General features: G+C 41.8%; 1 protein-coding gene across 2 annotated transcripts in view; it reads right to left on the reverse strand.

Moving 5' to 3' along the window:
- Positions 1-364: 364 nt before the first annotated feature.
- LOC127580947 (synaptotagmin-6-like) overlaps positions 365-22,540 on the reverse strand; it is a 250,704-nt gene continuing 228,528 nt past the window's right edge. The window contains exons 4-8 of one of the 2 annotated variants that reach the window (XM_052034942.1): positions 18,793-18,913; positions 11,329-11,500; positions 6,999-7,128; positions 2,157-2,231; positions 382-453 (exon numbers count right to left, since the gene is read on the reverse strand). In XM_052034942.1, the coding sequence (XP_051890902.1) occupies positions 382-453; positions 2,157-2,231; positions 6,999-7,128; positions 11,329-11,500; positions 18,793-18,913 (570 nt within the window). Of the gene's footprint in view, positions 454-2,156; positions 2,232-6,998; positions 7,129-11,328; positions 11,501-18,792; positions 18,914-22,540 lie in introns of both variants that reach the window. The other variant, XM_052034943.1, reaches the window with a different exon arrangement.

Below are 22,540 nucleotides of genomic sequence, written 5' to 3' on the forward strand. Positions count from 1 at the left end.
TTTTAACACAGGCCAGCTTCATTTTAGAGGCAGCTTACTCTTTCTTGTGAATTGGTTTAAGCTGTTGATAGAGATGAGCTAAATTTTCACTTGCAACCTGGCAACATTTGGTTTTTCCTTCTGGCTTAGAACACAGTGTCCCTTCAGCCGCTCTCTTATTTACACCACTATGATAATCCTGTCTCCTTCATACACAACTTCTGAAAGTCCCCCAAATTTTGGAATTTGCCTTCTATCCAAGTAGGGACAACCTATCTCCATGATACTTGTGTTATTTTGCTGAGTATAATGCAGTTTTCCTGTGAGGAAAAAGACTGAACTACTAACATTACATTATGTTCAGAACACCAAAGGATCCACAGAATCTCTCTGCACTGGAATTCATGGTGTTGATGGAGGCTTAGGAGATGGACAAGACCCTTGGCTGTCAAAGCTGGCAGTGCGGCCTTGCCACTGAAAAGAAAAGATAGAAGATCCTTACGTTACATTCTTATGGAACAACAAATTGCATTTATATAATGAATTTAACAAAGAAAAATGTCCCAAGGCTACCCATACAGGATGCATGGAAAATGGATGCTGAATCAGGGGAGACATGAACTAAAGGTTTCTTGAGGATTTCAATGGAGAGGAGGGAGAAGAACTTTTCAAGGAAGCAGCAAGAGAGTGTGAGGCCTAGTTTACATGATAGTGAATGGAGTAAGTGCATGAAGGGCCCCAATTAGGTTAAAATAAACCAGAAGGTGGGATGTGGGGACTGAAAGCTTGGTCATGAGTTAGAGATGAGTGGCTAATGGAGACTTCAAGTCATTGACAAGTATTTTGGGTTGGAGGGCTGAGGGCCCTATCGCTTACTAAAAATGTGATGGGAAAATCAGGAACACTCTCGGCAGCAATATCCAGGTCAAAGTTGATTCTGCGTAGGGTAGGATCTGTCACTAGAAGGGAGTGTGTGGGGTCATTGATTCTGTGGCATAATGTGGGGTATCTGATGATATGTGTGAGGCTTCAGCAGTAAATGGACCAAGGGAGGCAGCGTGATGGAAGAGGGGGGTGGGTTTTGTTTTGAGGAAGAACGTGTGAATCAGAATACGGCTCAAGGATCTGAGGTTGCAAACTGCCCAGCTGAGCCTCTTGCTGTGTGAGGGTGGAGTTCATGCCGTCAACTTACAATCTGAGAAATCATCTCAATGTTTTATAGATCACTGAAGGACAATCAATTTGATAACACAAAGATGGTGTCAGTCAAATTAAGATATATTCATGACAATAATGAACAAGTATCAATAATATTCCTGTCTTCATTTTGTCGTAATTAACATTTAGTTTTGTTTTAATCAACACTCAGACACAATGATCAATGAAACAATGAAAACCCATGGCTTCTTTGAATCCCTCACTAGCAGTGAGGGATCCTGCCTGCCCTCAAAAATCTCTTGACAATGAGCCAAGGAATAAATGTCCATGCAGATGAGGCCCAAATAATGCAGAACACAGATTATTGTCACCCACAGCCTCTGCCCACTAGTATCTCTTTTACTAGACCAAAGCTGCAGATTATTTATTTATAAAAAATATACTTTGCATAATACTATTCCAGGGACATAATCCCCTAACTCCTTTCTAGAGATCATTGTCACCCAATTAAGGCTGGAGTTTCCATTCCACTGGGGTTCCTGCCAGAATTATTTGGGACCAACACTTTCACTCACTGGCCTCGGCTGAACTTTGTGAGGGTAGACTCTTTATCGTAATCAGAGGCAAGTTCCTGCATTATCTGCACGGCCTATAGGAATCTGGCACTGCCGCAGCAATTTAAATAAATGCAACAACTTAAGGAAGCAAACCAAACGTTTAAAATTTGGAAGCGAGCATTCAAATGGTAGGGTGTAAAGAAGGGAATCTCACGAAGTGGTTCAACTGAGTGCAGGAGTTCTCTAGAGCCGAGAAGAGGCCAGTGAAAGAAAGGGCCCAGCAGAGTGGAAAGAGGCAGCTTTGGCAGTTCATGACGCCTCCACGCAAACGCAGTGATGGAAGAAGCTCAACGGTTTTACCAGTGTAACCAAGGTACGCAAAGACTGTCGCACTGACATAACATATTTCTTATTTCCACCCATCTTGCCTTCACAGTATTGAACACCCACCTACAACTTACCCAGCAATGGGCAGGAGGTACCACTATACCCTTCACAACCGCTTCCTTCCCCTGAAAGTGTGCCTTCACTCACAGCCTAAGACAAAGGGAAGTAGTAAAAGCCTCATGATATATAGTTGCTCAATCCCTGCACTCATTACTATCCCCCACCCCATTAAGGAATGCTTAATGGCACCTAGCTGACATTCCATACAACAAAGGCTTTTACAATATTTACTCTATTTGTTACGGAGAGAATGAAGAAGAACCAATGTCAGAGAACAGTGTAAAATGTACCCCCAAACTTTCAGTTCATACAAGGAGGAAACCAGAGAACCCTTGGGTAGGTAAACAGGAGAAGGAATGGGAGACACAGAGGAAGGAGGGGTGGCAACAGATAGAAGTTGATCATACAATTCATTGATTTTATTCTCTTCTGCTCCTGCAGGACACATAATTTTCATTGCTTAACATTTTTAAATGAGCATCTGGACGTGCAGTGGCATTCCTTACTTTGAAGGAGAAGGTGCCAGAATTAAACCCCTCTTTGCATAATCCTCACACCAGAGGTTCTGCCTTCATAATCTAGTTGACACCCAGTGGATTATCCATGTTTAGTGAATGTGGGAGATCTCACCCTCTTCTTCATATGGGTTCACTTTATGCAAAGGATGGAATAAGAAGCAATCAAAACAATAATAATTAAATACTTAAATTCCTGGTATTGGATGTCAAGTAGCCCCTGTGTAGTTTCACTCTCTTTATCACCTTCTGTGGAAAGTCAACAAGCCAGAAGTAGTCCTCTGTTTGAGTCCTAAGATCTCCTGCCAATTGTTCTCTTCCCCCCTTTAACACTGGCATCCAAAAACCCTGAAGTGGTGAGGGGAGTAGTGAACAAGTCTCAGAAGAGCAGGCAGAGTAAATCCCAAAACTTGACCTGCTACAAGGAGCTGGAAATTAAGGTCAGATGTTGTAAATTCTGGTGACGTCTTCCATCAGTGGAGCAGCTTTGGATTCCAGATTTCACTGGTCATGTTCTTGCTTGTGAATGAACATAAGATTACAGTGGGATTGGTGTCCCAGATGATTTGCATGGGATGGCTTACTTAGCGAAAAACATGTAATTATTCCAGTGCTACCTGGAATGGAAGCACCCAAAGAGGAACTGAAAAGTTAGATTATCCAACATAGCATCCAGTTTACCACAGTGGACAACATTGTCTTGTCATGATTCCAAGCATCTAGCATGTGTGTGTGTGTGTGTGCACATGTGCGTGACTGTGGACATGTGTGTGTACATGCATGTGTGTGTGTGTGTGTGTGTCTGTCTGGCCTCCCAACAATCAAAAGCCAGTCAGCCAGGCACAGGCTTCCCTCTGGGGCTGCACAAGGTCACACTTGGGCCCAAGCAGCATTGAATGTCAAAAGACTCAAGGCAGCATGTTTACTTTCAGGTGGAAATATGGTAACCCTGAACTGATTTGTTGTCACATTTGTTTTCCTTGTTGGCCTTGGTGAAGCAGGATTTGCAGCATTCAGAAGCAAATTGGATGTATACTGGGAAAAGAAAAAGAAAAAAGAGGTTTATGATAAAAGGCGCGTGTGGAATGGGCTAATTCAAGAGTTCTTTCAAACAACTGAGACACTGTGGGCTGAATCACCTCGTTCCATGAGTCCATGACCCTGAAGTTATGCCATGTTTGAATTGAACTGTTCAGGCCAGGCTGTTTGGGAGACTCACACTTGTTCCACACAAAGATCTTATTAGCAATATCTTATAATGCACAAGACCACAGATACCATTCAGGATTGAACAGGCCTTGTAACTTAAAGATGATTAAAGACCTTTCATCCACAAGTCACTGCCACTGCTTAACTCGCAGAGGACATCCATTGGGCCACAGAATGGGTGCCGGCGAGGTTAGTGAGGTAGCAAGAATGGGAAGAAGGTGCTAGAGGATCAGTAAGATGGGTAGTGAAGATTGGGCTGGATGGGAAGGAGTGGTCAGTGAGAAGGAGATGTAGGCAGGAGGTCAGTTGGAGTGGTGATTGGCTTAGAATAAATTGGGCACCTTTGGAGACCCATTGGCTGTTGGGGCTGAAGAAAATGGCCAAGGTCAGTCCTGGAGTTGACAGGTGGCCCAGGGAACATTGGCAGGTGAGAGAATATTGAAAGGTAAGATTTCCTTCAGCAGAAACAGGCCTCAACGTTCAAGTTAAGTCAGTGTGCAAGCTCTGCATCATTTGTGGGCTTCCAATAAACACAAGTGAAACCAAATTGTGTGTGGCATGATGATCGATTTCATTTCTCAAGCCTTGCACATGCATTCACTTGGAGAAATTGGAGCAAAATCCAGAAGTGCAATGAGATTGTGTGTTGCACAAAAATGTTGCAGTGCACAACGGAATATCTGAACCATTGCTATTTGAGGGAAGCACAAATGAATCTGGTCACAAACCAGGAAGTTCAACACTTTAAAGTTTCAGGTATATAAAAAGTGGTAGCAAACTCTTTTCAACTGCACAGATAGGGAGAGAAGGGACCCCCTTTGGATTAGAGTGATGGGTGCTGCACTTCTATTTGGTCATAATACAAAAAGATGTTGCTGTTGAAGCAGTAGAAGAACTTGAACAATGTCATTGCAGGTCTGTGTGCAAACTTAAAGAGGAGCTGCTGATTTGATTTTTCCATGGGAAAAGTAAAGTTGTAGGGGGCTGGATCAGGATGGAAAAAATGTGGGGTAAGCTTCCTCCATTGGCTGGGTTTCCAACAATCAATGTAGGGAAGGATATTAACATCAAACCCAAGAAGTAGGCTTGATGGAGACCAAATCCAATCTAGGACACCTGTTTGCTCAATACACTGCACAGACCTTCCTCTGAGTAATTGAGATGCAGCTGGTTATAGTTAAACATTACAACATCATTGGACTTTGTAGATCGCCACTGCACCTGCTCATGTGCTTCATGAAGGATTTATTTCACTTCAAGATAATCAGTTATAAAATCATGTCTTTTTCTAAAATAAAGTACTATTGTATTTTTTTAAATTATTATCAGATTAGCAGAAACAAGATGGATTCATTCTTTCGTATTTTGGGACACTGTTACCAAGATTAAGCATTAATATTCTAATGATTTAAAAAATTATTATTTTGCTAAGAAAACATAAACATAAATCAAAAACATTCCAGTTAACTTTATTTTTGCAACTAAAGTCTTGAGGTTCCATGGAAATTATGTAGAAGTAACAAAATCCCCCCGTCCCCGCGCCACACACACACACACACACACACACACACACACACACACACACACACACACACACACACACACACACACACACACACACACAACACACTCTCTAATATGCTCTCTGTTCTTTTTTATTCGGGCAACTACCAAACCAACTCTTAAGTGTTAACATGATCCCTTCTCTAGTGATGAACTTAAATAGTGGATTCCACAGTCTCACAATCCATTTTTGAAGAGAAAAGTTTCTTTTTTCTGTCCTAGATTATTCACATTTAATAAGGCATCTACTTCCCTTCGTTTTAGACAGTTCTGTAATTGGATATGTGAATCCATTAGAAAGGAATTAAGTGAACACTTAATTAGGATTACCTATTCTGATGTGTAACTTGGTTGTTTGAAACTAAAGCAATATGACATATCAACTCAAAGCCAAACTATGTTCCAGTATTCGATGTGTTAATATTGTTGACCTTCCTCTGGTACTGTACTGGATTTGTAACATTGTCCCCTCATTTATTTTTGTTTCTGGTTTGGTACTTCAGCTGGAAATCGAGTCCAATGAATCCAATGGAAGTTCTCAAGATCCACAAAGAGAGGAGGCTTGGCAGCTCCAAACAATGTCATGTCTGAAGATGGAATATCTAATCTTGTCCAGCCACTTCTTCCTATACAAATGAGGTCGTGCTTTACAGCAGAATGAATTGTCTAATCTTTCACAATTCACATTAGGAACAACAAGTTAAACTGAGGAATTTAGATAAAAGACCCAAGTTCTCTAAGGTATGACACCATGAAACTTTAAAATAAGTAGGAAAGAAGAAGGGATGAAGGAGAATGTGGATGGTGCTGCCCATGGTTTTAAAAGCTGAAGAGGACAGATCAGGTGATGAGAAGCTGGATAGTTTTGAGGTCACAAGAATAAAGAGGAGAGAGACAGAAGTGGACAATTGTCACAACCTCACCATGAAGTGGGTCACCTTGTAGACTAGGATACATGTGCCTCAGAAGATGAAAGTACATATCAGTGCTAAATCTAGTAAAATTGAGAGAAAGAAATTTGTGATGTGGTGAGAGTTTGGTAAACAAATGAGGAGAAGATTGAACAAAGAGTTTCACGGCCCCTGTCAGGAGGTGAAGGCAGGTCATTCATGAAACCTCAAGGTATGAGAATACATTTGAAGACTTGGGAGAATTGGAGATACTGGGGAAATGAACAGGAATAATTTTCATCTTCAACTCTGTGGTAGCAGACTGGCAGACTGGCAGAGATCAAGCAACTGTGTATAACAAGGCAAATTTTCAACAGGCCGCTTCTTGCCTAGATGGTGAATGTAAGGATTGGACCCAACATACTTACACTGAATGTATTCTACCAACACTTTGAAACTCACACAGAATCAGTCCCTTTGTATGGTACGCTCATTATAACTCAGTGGAATTCATTAGTATTGACACATTAGGTCTAACCATAATATATAAATATTTATAATTTGTTTGGATTCAACTTAAAGCTGCATAAAAGATAGTGACTCAGTATTGTTGAAGCACAAACTATCAGTGGCATGCATGTATTATCCATTTACTACAAAACAGCCTGATGTTTCCTTACCTCCACCAATGGGTGCCAATGGGCAATTGGCTTGCGTGGATATGCCAACATCTCATTCCAGTGGTCCCTCCCCAAGCCTTCAGCATTGATGCCCACACGACAAACTCCGATGATCTCATTATGCCCAACACTGACCGATGTGAAGAGAAAAAAATGCCCATTAATGAGTATTTTGCACACCTTCCGTAATTCACAGTAGCAAGAACAGACTAGTGATACCTCACATTGGGAAGACATTATCTACCATATCTGATGCATTAATATGCAATTAGTTTGCCAATATGGACATAGATTATAACCCAGAAAGAACAATGGTTCAAACGCAGGACCTGTGTTGTGTTGTGGAAGGGGGAATGATCCAGTGGTCATAGTCCATGTCGGAATAAACAACATCACAAGGATGAGGAGGGAGGTTCTGCTGAAGGATTATGAGGAACTCGGGGAAAAATTTAAAAGTAGCACCACAAGAATGATAATCTCCAGATTATTCCCTGAACCATGTAAAAATTGGCAAAGGCTAAATAGGATTGGACAGGTAAATGCATGGCTCAAAGCTTGGTGCGGAGGAAAAGAGTTCTGATTCATGGGACACTAGTGCCAGAACTAGAGAAGGAGAGACTTGTTCCATTGGGATAGGCTTCTCATGAACTGTGCTGGGACCAGTGTCCTGGTGAATTGCATAACTAGGGCTTTAAACTGACCAGGAGGGAAGAGGGGTCCAAGAACAGAATGTTTAATAAGTGTTTAATGAAAGACCAGTGGCACGGGATAGTGAGGGGAAAATTGACAGTTATGGTGTGATAGGCCAGGACAGAGATGTAAACGAAAATATACAAAATGGAGCAAATCCAGAGTTGCAAATAACTGTAAAAATTCAAAGCTTAATGTTCTTTATTTGAATGCACATAGCATTTGCAACAAGATAGATGAGTAGACTGCACAGATAGCAACATGAGTGTGATGCAATAGCTACTACAGAAACTGGTTGCAGGGTGACCAGGACTGGCCTCTCAATTTTCCAGGTTATACCCTGTTCCAAAAGAACAAGCTAAAGGGGAAAGAGGGTGGGGTGGCATTGGGAAGGATTGCAGTCTACCTGGGAATGGGCCAGATTAGATTTGGTCTCATGTAATGAGGGAAGATTAAGAAGGAATCTTGTGGTTAAAGACCCTCCGGGGTAGTGACCACAAAATGATAGAATTCCAAAAGCAATTTGAGGATAAACATCACAGGTCCATAGGCAGTGTCTTCAATTTAAATAAATGTAATGGTATGAAGGAGGAGTTGTGCAGGATGGGCTGGGTTAAAGTAAATGTTACGAGACTGGTCCATTGATGAACAGTGGCAGATATTCAGACAGCTGGTCTGGAATCCTCAGCAGGAACTTATCCCAATCAAAAAGACAGATTCCATGAGAAAGTTTCACAACCTGTGATTAACAAAAGACGTCAAGGATAATGTTAAATTGAAAAGTAGGGCATACAAAATAGCAAGGGCTGGTGGTAGACCAGAGGACTGGGAAGTATTTTGGATCCAGCAGCAGAAGACTAAAAAGCTCAAAAGAAGGGAGAAAATGAATTTTGAGAGAAAACTTGCATGCAGTATAGAAACCGTAAACATTTCTATGGAGATATAAATAGGAAGAGGGCGGCTAAGGAAAATGTGGGGCCTCTGGAGAATGAGGCAAGTGTGTAAATGACAGCAAATGGCAGACGCAATGAATAAAATTTTTGCATCAGTCTTCACTGTGGAAGACATTGCTAATATCCCTAAGATATCAGATGACGGACTAATTTCAAATAGCTTGGTAGAACTTACAAAAATCCCAATTATAATGGATAAAGTGTTGGAGGAACTCAGGTGGGGGGAGGGCTGAAGGTGGATAGGTTGCCAGGACCTGATGGACAGCATGCTAGGGTCTTAAAGGAAATGGGTGCACAAATAGTGGACTCATTGGTTGATGTTAATGACCTGGAGGAAGGAACAGTGGGTAAGGTTTCCAAATTTCCCTATGATAGGAAAATAGGTGGAAGGGCATGTTGTGATAACGGTGCTGTGATTCTGCTACAGGATATAGATAGAATGAGAGAGTGGGCGAAAGATTGGCAAATGGAGTTTAATCTGGGGAAGTATAAGGTCATGCACTTCGATAAAGAGAAATCAAAAGGCAGGTTATTATTTAAGTGGAGAGAGAGAGAGAGAGCAAGTGAGTGAAATATAGAGGGATCTGGGTGTTCTGGTGCTTGAATCACAAAAACCTAGCAGCCTGGTCCAACAAATTTCATTTTGGCCTTCATAGCAAAGGGGTTAGAGTCTAAAAATAGGGAAGATTTGTTGTAATTAGACAGGGTGTTTGTGAGGCATCACCTGGAATACTGCATACAGTTTTGGTCACCTTATCTAAAAAAATGATATAGTAACATTGGAGGCAGTAAGGACAAGATTTATCAGGCTAATTTCTGGGATGAGAGGGTTGTCCTACCAAGAGACACTAAATAGTTTGGGCCTGTGTTCCTTGGAATTTAAAAGAATGAGGGGTGACTTTATTTAAACATATAAGATCCTGAAGGGGCTTGACAGGGTAGATGCTGGGATGTTTTCACGAGAGGGAAAGTCTCAAACAAGGGGACATAAGTACAAGGAGAAGAGGCCAGTCTTTTAAAACTGAGGTGCATAGAAATTCCTGCTTACGGAAGGTGGTGAATCTCTGGAATTCTCTGCCGCAGCAGGTGGGGGAGGCTGGATTATTAGAAGTATTTAAAGTGGAGGTGGATAAATATTTGGTATATTGAGGGATATGGGGAAATGGCACAGAAGGGGAGATGAGGCCAACATAGATCAGCCATGATCATATTAAATGACGGGGCAGGCTTGAAGGATCAGGTGACCAACTCCTGTTCCTGTTTTCTTGTGTTCTTGTGTACATGACACAATTTCCAAACTTACACATAATTTGGAGGCGTTGTGAACTGATTTCAAGGTAGCTCATTGGAGTGGACAGACATGAGGCAGTTTGAAATTTAATAGAAAAAATTTTAAAACATTATATTTCAGTAGAAAGAAGACAAGGAGATGCAATGAAAACTAGGGAACAATTCCATAAGGGGTACAGGGACACAGAGAGCTGGAAGTATATATACATAAACCATTGGATGTGGCAGGGCATGTTGAGAAAGCCATTTTGAAAATATGCAGTATCCTGGGCTTTATAAAAAGTGGCACAGCGGACAAGAACAAGGAAGTCATGACGAACTCTTACAAACACTGGTTTGGCCACATTTGGAACAACATGTCTACTTCCGGGCACCTAATCTGAGGAACTATGTGAAGGCTTTTGAGAGGGTGCAGAAGCGATTTACAGTCATAGTCATAGGCAGGGCTATGAGGAGAGGACAGAGGAGTGAGATTAGCCGTATTGCTTGAACAAAGAGCCAGCACAAATCCTATGAGCTGAATTCATGATTCATGATTCACAGGGCTATTCCAACACTGGTTTTGTATTTGCTGGGTCTTCCTTTTCCTGAGCACTGATAAAAAATCTCCTGTTATCCAGAGACCTTTATTGCAATGTGATGAACTTCTGATGATTTCCAGCTCAACAACTTTCGGACAAACCTCCTCAGGTTGCAAGCACTGATATCCCCAAACTCCCATATGCTGCAGATATGGTACATCTTCTGCTGTGTCATCTCAATCCATCCTTATATGTAATGCATTAAAGTTTCATCCAATTAGTTCGCTTGATTTATTTTTAGTTTTTATCTCATTAATTCGCATAGAGTATCGGTTGTAGATTTGAATTTGCAAATGCTACCTTTGGCGAGGGCCTAACTGAGCACCTCTTTATTTCCCCTGCACTAAATTCTCAAATTCTGGACTTCCACTCAGTTTTCAATCCACTTGTTTGCAATGTGAGCTTGCTCTAGGCTCTGTGTCTTGCTCCGGGAGTGCAACAGTCAGGAAGCGGGGGAGGTGATTGGGAGTGGGTGGAGTGAAGGCCAGCAATGGTTTGCAGCATTGCAGCAGAGCAGCTGATGCACTGATATTTGTCTCAGCTTGTCAGTGCATTAGATATGAATGTGAAAACAATGGACAGCATTGGCATTCAAAAAAGAATAACTACAAGTGTGGCGATTGTTACTTTCACTGTAAAATAATAATTCAAATTAAGATTCATACATCTGTTCCCTAGTACCACAGCAGAATAAAAGCTTATATAAGGGATCTTTCAGTCTGATATCCAGAGAATTGCCTCTGATTTGTTGCTGCTTTGAAGTGGAATCTCACATTCAGTGGGGCCAGTGAGTACTGGGTGGGTTCCATTACTCACCGATCATAGTCCATGACTGAGATCAGCAGGCTGACCTGGTCCATGTTCTCAGGAGGAATGTCGAAGATAATTGCTTCGTTGTAAGTCGGATTTAATGTGTTTTTCTTTATGGTTGTTTTTTTCTTTTTTAGTCGCCGTCCTTCACATAGCAAAGAAACCTTAACGTATGGATCTAGAAAAGAAAGCAGAGAATTTATAAAACATACCTGCATTATGGATAGGGTCATAGAGCACTACAGCACAGAAACAGGCCAGGCCCTTCAGCTCATCTAATCCATGCTGACCTGGTTTGCTGCCTAGTCCCATGTAACTGCACCTGGACCATAGCCCTCCATACCTCTCTTATCCATGCACCTATCTAAACTTCTCTTAAGTGTTACAATTGAACCCGCGTCCACCACTTCGCTGGCAGCTCATTCTACACCTCGCAACAACCCTCTGAGTAGTTCCCCCTCAGATTCCCCTTAAATATTTCACCTTTCACCCTAAACCTATGACTTCTAGTTCTAGTCTCACCCAACCTGAAGCGAAAAAAGCCTGCATGCATTCACCTATTAATATCCCTCATAATTCTGTATACCTCTATAAGATCTCCTCTCATTTTCCTGCACTCCAGGGAATAAAGCCCTAACCCATTCCACCTTTCCCTATAACTCAGGTCCTCAAGTCCCAGCAACATCCGTGTAAAATTTTCTCTGCACTCTTTCAAGCTTATTGATATCTTTCTTGTAGGTAGATGATCAGAACTGCACACGATACTCCAAATTCAGCCTCACCAACGTCTTGTACAACTTCAACATAACATCCCAACTCCTGTACTCAATGCCCTGATTTGTGAAGGCCAATGTGCTAAAAAGCTCTCTTTACAACCCTAATCTACTTGTAATGCCACTTTCAAGGAACTATGGATCTGTATCCCAGGCCCCTTTGTTCTACTACACACCTCAGAGCTCTACCATTCACTGTGTAAGTCTTAGCCTGGTTTGTCTTCCCAAAGTGGCATCACTTCACAATTGTATGCATAAATTCCATCTGCCATTTTTCAGCCCGTTTTTCCTAACTGGTCTAGATCACTTTGCAAGCTTTGATAGCCTTCCTCGCTGTCCACTACACTCCCCAATTTTGGTGTCATTCGTAAATTTGCTGATCCAGTTCACCACATTATCATCTAAATCATTAATGTAGATGATAAACAAAAATAGCCCAGCACCAATCCCTGAGACACAGCACTAGTCACAGGCCTTCAGTCAGAGAGACAGCCATCTACTATCACTCTCTGGCTTCTCCCACTAAGCCAACGTTGAATCCAATTGACGACTTCATCCTGAATGCCAAGCGATTTAACCTTCTGGATGGGGGGAATTGGCTTGTGAAAAACCCAAGCAAGATTGCAGATTCTTCCTACAGCTCAGTGCAAATATAGTCCATTTATTTACATTTCAATATTGAGATGAAGCAAAGTTTCAAGATTAGCACACTTATTCTTTCAACAACAGGGACACTTTATCCAAAGTGTGCTGGTTTGATAGCAAATTGCATTCCCTTTGTGAAGAGGAAATATCAGAGTTAGTTTATTAATCCTTAGCTTTCTGGTCAGTCCAATTATTCAGCAACATTCTCAGAATGTAGTAACTAGGATGTGCTGAACTCTACACCCATTAGGAAGCAAAGCAATCTTGTAACATTGGTAAGAAAAGCAATTTGGTACATATGGTCCTCAATAATGAACACTATGAGACTCTGCTTATAGAATTAAACACAACAGACCACTGGGGAATGAAACTATGAGTAAGAGTTTCAATAATGGAGAAGCAGAGGTTGGAACAAGGGCAGGGAATGTTCCTTAATTGTGTATTTCCATGACATTCTATATATCCACAGGGTCCTTTCTGGGTGCCTTTCATTGACTGTGAATCAGTTTGAGGCAACTTTAAGCCATGGAAATGAAAGTTCTTTACCTTTACTTCTTTACTAAATTGAACATCATTCAATCCAGTGTCTGCTTAGAGAAGAAAGGTAAAATTCCTTCCCACTGCTCCCCTCAGCAGTACATTCTCGGGAATGCAGGTTGGAATTGTTTTGCAAGTTCAGTAATTCTGACTGAGGAGTCTCATGTAATGATTTGTAGTGAGAAAGTATCCGGTATATTTGTCAGGCTGCATAATTTTACACTGGCAATGTCCATTTAGAAAAGTTGCATAATTGAAATTCTGCAATCCCATTAGAATAGCTCAGAGGAAGGAGGCAAGAATTTGACACAGTTTTGATGGTTTGCCCCCCATAAACCTATCATTATTATTATTGGTTATTATTACTATTGGTTTATTATTGTCATGTGTACCAAGATACAGAGAAAAATATTTTGTTTGCATGCCATCCAGGCAGTAGAAGGATTCAGCCATCTAAACAAGGACATTGCGTTCAAAGGAAAGAGTTATTTGACAGAATGTTATTGCTATCATTGGTCAACAGCTCTAATATTGTTGTATCTTCAACTACCGGGATGGTGGAAGGTGGATTAGATGAACACTGGTCTTTCTTCATGAGAAAGGAGCTGCACAACATTTGGAAATTAGGAATGGTCGAGGACTGCCTGATACTATTTATAGGCAGTCTGCAAATAGGCAAACAACAGGCCTGGTTGTTTTGGGGAAGAGGCTACTTATAGGGTTGTATATCATTGTAGGGACCACTCATATTCAACTCATATTTCCTTCCAACATAGAAGGAGGCCATTTGGCCCATTGAATCTATGCTGCCTCTCAGAGCAATCCCACTAACCCTATTCCCCCAGTTTGTCATTAAGTCTCCCATAATTCTTCTACACCCACTCACACGAGGTAATTTACAGTAACCAATTAACATGAAAACATAAGAGAATATGAGCAGGAGTAGGCTACTCAGCCCCTCAAACCTGTCCTATCATTCAATATGATCATGGCTGACCTGCCCCTGGCCTCATCTTCTCTTCTGTGCCAGTGCCCTGACCAACCAGCACACCCGTGGTACATAGGTGGAGACCAGAGCACCCAAGGGAAACCCTTGCAGTCACAAGGGGGGCTCCATACAAATAGCACTAGAGGTCACGATTGAACCTGGGACACTGGAGCAGTGATGCAGCAGCACTACCTGCTGCACCACTGTGCCGCTCCCAACTGCAGTTTTTGCAGTATGAATATGTGACAGGTGCTCTAACTGGCAGTCCTTAAAGAGACTGCTCCTGGATGTTACACCAAAGGATTTCAAATGTGTAGGGTCGAGAGAAGAGACCAAGATCAGTTTGTGCAGACTTTGTATCTGAGGCACAAGAAGGAAAAGCAAACTATCTTTGTTGTCTCTCTGATGAGACCAAACAGTAATTCCAATTCTCATCATGCAGCAATATATTTTGGGGCTAATCGCTCTTTAACAAACACTGTTTAATGACAGTACAAACAATCCTTGGTTCATTAGCTCTAACCCACCCACGGAATAGTCATTACTCATGTCTGCCCTTTTCACTCTGTCATGTTAATTTCCCCAGACGAAACTGCAAGTTAATTTAATGTTTTGTAACAACAGTAGAAATTACACCAGACAAAGCTGTCAGTGTATGCAGAGTTGTGGATAATTTTTGATATTACTTTGCTGTCATCTGTTCTCCATCCATCTTGATCTTTGTGAGGTTCAGCTGGGGAGGAAGAACTTTTGTCCACTTCTGCCACCCTCTGCTAATGTTACCACTGTTCTAATGTCGATGAGTTGTATTTGTAGAACTTTTAACCACAATTCCTCATATTTGCAACTTATCTCACCTGCGCAATACAAATACATTCAATTATGTTGGCCTTCATTAATCGGGTATTGAGATCAAGAGCCGCGAGGTGATGTTGCAGCTCTGTAGAACTCTGGTCAGACCACACTTGGAGTATTGTGTTCAGTTCTGGTCGTCTCATTATAGAAAGGATGTGGAAGCTTTAGAAAGGGTGCTGAGGAGATTTACCAGGATGTTGCCTGGATTGGAGAGCATGTCTTATTTTTTTTTTAATTTTTACTTACAGCGTGGTAACAGGCCCTTCCAGCCCAATGAGTCCACGCCGCCCATTTTAAACCCAAATTAACCTACCCATACGTCTTTGCAATGTGGGAGGAAACCGGAGCACCCGGAGGAAACCCACGCAGACACGGGAGAACGTACAAACTCCTTACAGACAGCGACGGGAATCGAACCCCGATTGCTGGTGCTGTAATAGCGTCGCGCTAACCACTACATTACCGTGCCGCCTATGAGGATAGGTTGAGCGAGCTAGGGCTTTTCTCTTTGGAGAGGAGGAGGATGAGAGGTGACTTGATAGAGGTGTACAAGATAATAAGAGGCATAGATCAAGTAGACAGTCAGAGACTTTTTCCCAGTGCAACAATGGCTAACACGAGGGGACATAATTTTAAGGTGATTGGAGGAAGGTATAAGGGGGGTGTCAGGGGTAAGTTTTTTACACAGAGAGTGGTGGGTGTGTGGAACACACTGCCTGCAGAGGTTGTGGGGGCAGATACATTATTGACATTTAAGAGTCTCTTAGATAAAAACATGAATGATAGAAAAATAGGGGGCTATGTGGGAGGGAAGGGTTAGATAGATCTTAGAGCAGGATAAAATGTTGGCAAACATTGTGGGCCGAAGGGCCTGTACTGTGCTGTAGTGTCCTATGTTCTATGTTCTATGTTAGAATCAAATATATCCTACTCTTGCGACCAATGACATAGTCTATTATGATGGAGCTGTTACCTTACAGCCTCCAGCAACCTGGGTGCAATCCTGGCATCCAGTATTGCCTGTGTGTGTTTGTTCTCCTGTGACTGTGTGGGTTTCCCCAGGTGCCCCAGTCTTCTCCCACTTCACAAAGATGTGTGGGTTGGTAGGTTAACTGGCAACCGTAAATTGTGTATTTGAGTGGTAGAATCTGGGGGGACAATAGGAACCAAGAAAAATTAGCAGGGGAATGGTATTGCTCTGTGAGCTGCCCAGTCTTAAATGAGTCGAAATGGCCTCCATCTATGTTACAAGGAAAGAAGGAAATATATAAAAACGTACTTGCATTTATATAATACCAATTGCCATCTCAGAATGTGCCCTGTGTTGTTCGCCATGATTACACACTCGTCCATGTGTTGAGGAAGAACTTGAATCTTTCTAGCAACCTTCTGACTGACTCATGCCTGATACCCATACATTATACTGTAATAATAACACTGGCACTTGCTCTGAGCAATCTAACTATAATACAAATTCTATGTTGGTCTCCAGGTGTGAGAAACAGGATTCCTCAATTTCAAGTGACCGTTGCAACTGTTATTTACTGATAGAGTGTCATTGGACAATCCTCTAAGTGGACCCTACTTTCCCCATTGTAAGGAGGTTACCTGTTGCCATCCAGGCATATGATGATGGAGCTACTTTTCTTCCTAAGCCTGCCTCTGTGTGTGTGTGTGTGTGTGTGTGTGTGTGTGTGTGTGTGTGTGTGTGTGTGTGTGTTTGTGTGTGTTTTTTTCTCTGTAGGTTTGTGCGTGTGTGTGCATGTGTGTTTGTGCATGTCTGTGTGTGTGTGTGTTTGCACATATCTGTGTGTGTGTGTGTTTGTCTGTACATGTCTGTGTGTGTGTTTTTCTGCACAGGTCTGTGTGTGTGTGCATGTGTGTTTGTGCATGTCTGTGTGTCTGTGTGTTTGTCTGCACATGTCTGTGTGTGTGTTTTTCTGCGCAGGTTTGTGTGTGTGTGCATGTGTGTTTGTGCATGTCTGTGTGTCTGTGTGTCCGTGTGTGTTTCTTTGTGTGTGTTGCATTGTCTGTGCATGTATGCATGTGCGTGCTTGCGTCTGTGTATTGTACCCAAGCCCCTTATTCACTCTTATACTGATTGTCATTTCATCTGTCTCAGAATTAAAAAAAACATTTGGTTCAAGTATGTACAACAATATAGACTATAGTTTGTATCCATATCAAAAAGAATTTTAATTCTAAAGAATTGCATTTTGTAGTTCAAACCAGCATAAAACCCTTAAAATAGCCCAGTGTTGGTAAGTGAAGGGGTCGCAAGACAGGGAGGTGGTGAGTGAGATCCGAGGGTGGAAGACCCAGTTACCCACTGCTGGTTTCATAAATTGACTAATGGTTCGACTTTCTTCATCTATTCAAGCCCGAATGATGAGATACTTCAATCTTTATCTTTATGCATCCTCTTCTCTCTTTAAGGGTGCTGCAAATCGCTGAGAGAATCTGGAATGCTTTATTTTGGGAGAGGATTGTCCAAAAGATTCTGATTGAAATGTGTTATAGATAGGAGGACCAGAAAACAGCAGGCAAGATGTTCTGGGACTGACGTTAATTAATGACTCACCCGTTGCTGTCTGAATTTACAGCAGTGCAGATTTCCACAACTGACAAACGCCTGCACAGATGTTTTCCAAAATGTTCTGCATCAACTAAATCGGGAGTGAAGTCTCTGCCTTCATCCCCTTTACAAGAGACAGGTCTCCACAGATGACACAGTGTATGTCCATATTATGGGATGTTGTGGAGAGTGCACTGGATAAGTGTGATGCATCTACACAAAGGGAATGTTTGACCTTCATCCCTCCGATGATAAGACTTGGGTTTGAATAGTTCTAACCAATATTGTTTGTGAAATTAAAGCCCCAGGCTTGTGTATATAAAGTAAAAAGTTTGTCAATCAGTTGTTGAGTGAAAATTGCAGGAACAAAGCCGGACCTCATGGCTTCCTTTTCACTGTGCTGTGGATCTCCATTCTGGAAGAATTGCAAATGTGAATTACCATCCCAACAATTTAGCATCCCTTCCAAAGTATGAATGGAGCTCATCAAGGCTTGTGAGAAGCATAAGGAAAAGCGTCAACCTCTACCACCTAGAAAAATAAGGCCAGCAATCACCTGAGTACTCCCCCATCTGCATATGATCTGATTATACATCTCATTTGGTGTTATAATATTCAAAAATGTTCTCTTATCAAAGGAAAGCTTAGCAATAATAAAGTTAATATTTAGTCAGTAAAAAGGTTATGTTAACAGTCGGTCAGTTAACAATCAATTGATAGAAGAAACAGGGAAAGTAAGTGGTGATTATCTGAATTAAACCAATAAGGATGGTAGAAAATTATCAATAAATCACTCAGTATTCGTTAAGTGAAAAGACAGGTCATGCCATTTCTAGATTTATAAGTGATCCTTGAGCCTGAAGACAGAGAGATAATGGAATGCGGCTTTATCTTTCCATCTTCATTCAGGGTTCTCACCTGAAGCTTCATCAGCTTTCCTTCTCCTCTACGGATATGTTGATTGATCTATTATATGTTTTCATAATTTTCTGTTTTTATTCCAGTCGAGTTAACTTAGTCTGAATGAGTATAGTCTTATCAGTTTTCCTTTCAGATTGAGTGTTGTTGCAGAATTAGTCGAGAAAACATGCACTCACCGGAATATCCAGTGATGTCCATGGCTTTGAGATTCCTGCATTTGATGACCGTCAGTGTCAGGCGCCCCGCAGTAGGCAGATAGCAGAGAGAGAACATGATTTCCCCCAGGTCCACACTTTCCTTTAAATAGCAAAGGAAAATAACATCAGGTCGTGCATTTAAGAAACTGGGATCAGAGAAACTATACTGAGAAAACAGCCTAAGCCACTGGAAAAAGGCATAAGACTAACCCTCACTGCAGGTGTCACAATGTACCTGAATTGTTAGTCAGTCCCAACACACTGCTTGTTTTGACTTTTACATCTTCAGGTCATGAACTGTGGATTAACTGCAGCTTAGCCCACCCAATGCAACATGCGTTCATGCACCATTGTATACCGGAATGTCAGCTCTAGGTAAGTCCTGGTGACGAGCTTACATTGTGAGTCAAGCACCTGAACGTGAAACTATGCCAAAAACAAAATGGTTGGTCAATCAACTGGAGCCGAAAGAAGTAGCCATCTTCTGTTTAGGCCTTCCCACTCTCTTTCCCATTATCCCCCACTATCGTTTTCCTTCTCTACCTTCTAATTGGCTAACCAACAGGACCTGATGTGAATGCTGGGATGGCCCAGCTGCCTTAGAATTATCCAGAAGCAAAAACATTATAGAGGCAAAACTAACCCAAGAATTCAGAATGAAAGGTAACAGGTAAATCAGTAGAGCTTGCAGATTTAATTGGGAACTATTACTGAAGGGGTTAATCAAAACAGTTCATATAACTCTGATCATTAGCTCAAAACATCCCAAAATATTTCACATCTAATTAAGGACTTTTGAATTACGTTCATGTATGTGATGCTGGCAAAATGGTACTCATTTTTGCGCACAGCAAGATCACATTAAGAGCAATGAGATAAATGACAAGATCATCTGCTCCAGTGGCGGAATGATAAATGTTGGCCAGCGCACAAACTTGCTCAGCTATAAGTGTTGGCATCTTAATTTTAACACTCATGTCCAGGGTCAGGTTGATGGCAGGAAGAGGGGAAATCTCATTTTAATATGTTGGCTATAAAAGCAGTGTGTGTGGAATTTTCACGTTCCCTCAGTGACCACTTGGGTTTCCTCTGGGTGCTCCAGTTTCACCCCACATCCTAAAGACATTTGGGTTGGTAAGTAGATTGGCTACTATAAGTTAGCCCTAGTGTGTGGATATGTGGCAGAATCCGAGGGGTGTTGATGAGACTACAGAGAGAATAAGTTTCAGAGAAAAATTATTAGGGGAGTAGGATTGCTCTGTGAGTTGGCATGGATGTGATGGACCAAAGTAGCCTCCTTCTACACAATAAGGAAATATGGAAACAAGAAACAGCGCAGTATTCCCTCAGTACTGATTTGGAATATCAGCTGAGGTTACCAGCTCAGGTATATGTTTTGGGGTCTTGTACTCATTTCATTCTGACCCAAAGATGAGAGTTCTTTCCCAATAGCACTGAATACAGGAAGTCAGGGACGTGGTGGGAAAACAGGCTCAACCACAGGTTTGCTGGCTGTACTGAAGGGGTAAGCAGAGGATTGTGACATCATAGGGGGAGGTGTAGGCCAAGCGACCCACATCATCAGCTTCCACCACCATCACTGACCAAAATACCACCCACATCAACAATTTCTCAACTCAAGTTAAACAAACCCATGTAGCTCTGTCCATGTCTGTAAAAAAAAGTTCTACTCAGTCTGGTACTAAGTTATTGAGGCGAAGTTTCTCTCCCTCTTGTCAACTTCTCAACAACTAGTTCAGTGCAGGAAATAGAAAATAAATGAAGGAAACTGTTCAAGAGTTACCATCTTCATCAAGTGACTTCCACCAGGAACCACTCCTGTTTGAACACTGAGCAAGGACAGCACTGGGAGAGAATACATTGGATTTCAAATGTTATATACCTGCTGATACTCATACAGTAAGCTACAAAAGATGGATACCAGATCTGGGTAACTACCGTTGCTGTTGTGGTAACCCTGGAGTGGAAGGAAGCAAGTTGAACTGCACTACAGAAAAATTAACAGATGCGTGGAGAAAATTCCAAGACATTTGCATGTGATTAGTGGACATATGTATGATAATGTATGATAATGTATGGTCAACTCTGCTTTAGTGATTCTTTGGAAGAATTTTAAGAAAGGTAAATGAGGAGGGAAGACTTAAGGACAAGGAGGAAAGAGTCGTTGTAAATAATAATTCAAATCAAATGGAAGGAAAAGAGTAGTAATAATCATGAATTTTGTAAGTGTGAATGGAGAAATAAAAGATTAAAAGCAATTAAACCAGGAGAGAAAAATAAGGATAGTGTGAATAAAACATTGGAGCAGAGGACCTTTTGGAAAGTGTGACCAAAATGCAGGGGTGAATTCAATTAGAAGGGTATAACTATGAAACATGAGTTAGGCCTTACCTGGAGTATTGTGTGCAGTTCTGGTCACCACACTATGGGAAGGATGTGATTGTACTGGAAAAGGTGGAGGGCAGGTTCACCAGGATGTTGCCAGGAATGAAATACTTAGCTGTCTAGGGAGATTGGATAGACCGGATTTGTTTTCATTGGAGCAGAGAAGGCTGAGAGGCGACCTGGTTAATGTATGCGGGACATAGATTGAGTAGATGGTTAGAAACTTTTTCCCTTAGCAGAGGTGTTTTTTACCAATGGGCATAGATTTAAGGTAAGGGCTGGGAACTTTAGAGGGGATTTGAGGAAGAATTCTTTCACCCACAAGGCTGCTGTAATCTGGAACACACTGCCTGTGGGTTGGTAGATACAGGTAAATCTCACAACATTTAAAACATATTTAGATGAGCACCTGAAGTGCCCCGGCATGGAAGGCCACAGGCCGAGTGCAGGAAAATGGGATTAGTGTGAATGGCCAGCATGGAACTGGTGGGTGGCAGGACCTGTTTCCATGCTGTATGCTCTATACATTGTAGCCCTTCCTGAGACACGCTGCAAGATGATCAGGACTGGAACTCATTGCACCAGATTACAGGGTCTGCAGGAAAGGTGGAGAAAATTATGGAATGGGAGGCATTGGATTAGGGATTTAAGGAAAAAAGTCACTTCAGTGACAAGAAGGAATAGAACTACAAGTTATGGCTGGTTTAAGGTAGACTTAAAAAAACTCACAAGTGCCTGCAGACTCACATCTCCTATATACCACAGCCAGACTGTAATGATACTAGTGTAAAATTGGATTGTTTGTAATAGTTAGGAGGACGAACAATGAATTATTGTTGCTCTGCAGTCAAAAGGTGGAATGTATGACCACCTGGGAGGACATTCCTATTGTAGGACTCTCTACCTTCAGCTGTGGCAGCCATTTATGGGAATGGAGTATACTGTGCTTTCTCAATGCAAGTGTACATCTCAACCATTGCCACCCTCGTCGTGCACCTGCCCTGGCATCAGTAAGCTGGCTGATCCAGATTGACCTGGAAGAAGCCAAACTGTTGCAGTCTAAAGCTGTCTCATGCCCAAGTTCTGAGGAGTTGTGGGCCACAAGCTTTCCAAGATCAACTGACTGAGCCTCAGTACCCTTTCCTAATAATACTGGTGTCGCTCTGGGAGGTCCAGGAGGCACATCTCTTAGGGGATTAGGGGGAACTTAAAACATGAATCCAAAGCTAAGTGATATTTAGCCTGTCAGCATTTGTGTGAATGGATAAAGTTACAGTTCTTCTGAGGTATTTGTAAGAGCTGGGAGTACTCCTAATGTAAA

The sequence above is a fragment of the Pristis pectinata genome, chromosome 20 (assembly GCF_009764475.1).
Source record: "Pristis pectinata isolate sPriPec2 chromosome 20, sPriPec2.1.pri, whole genome shotgun sequence".
NCBI lineage: Eukaryota > Metazoa > Chordata > Chondrichthyes > Rhinopristiformes > Pristidae > Pristis > Pristis pectinata.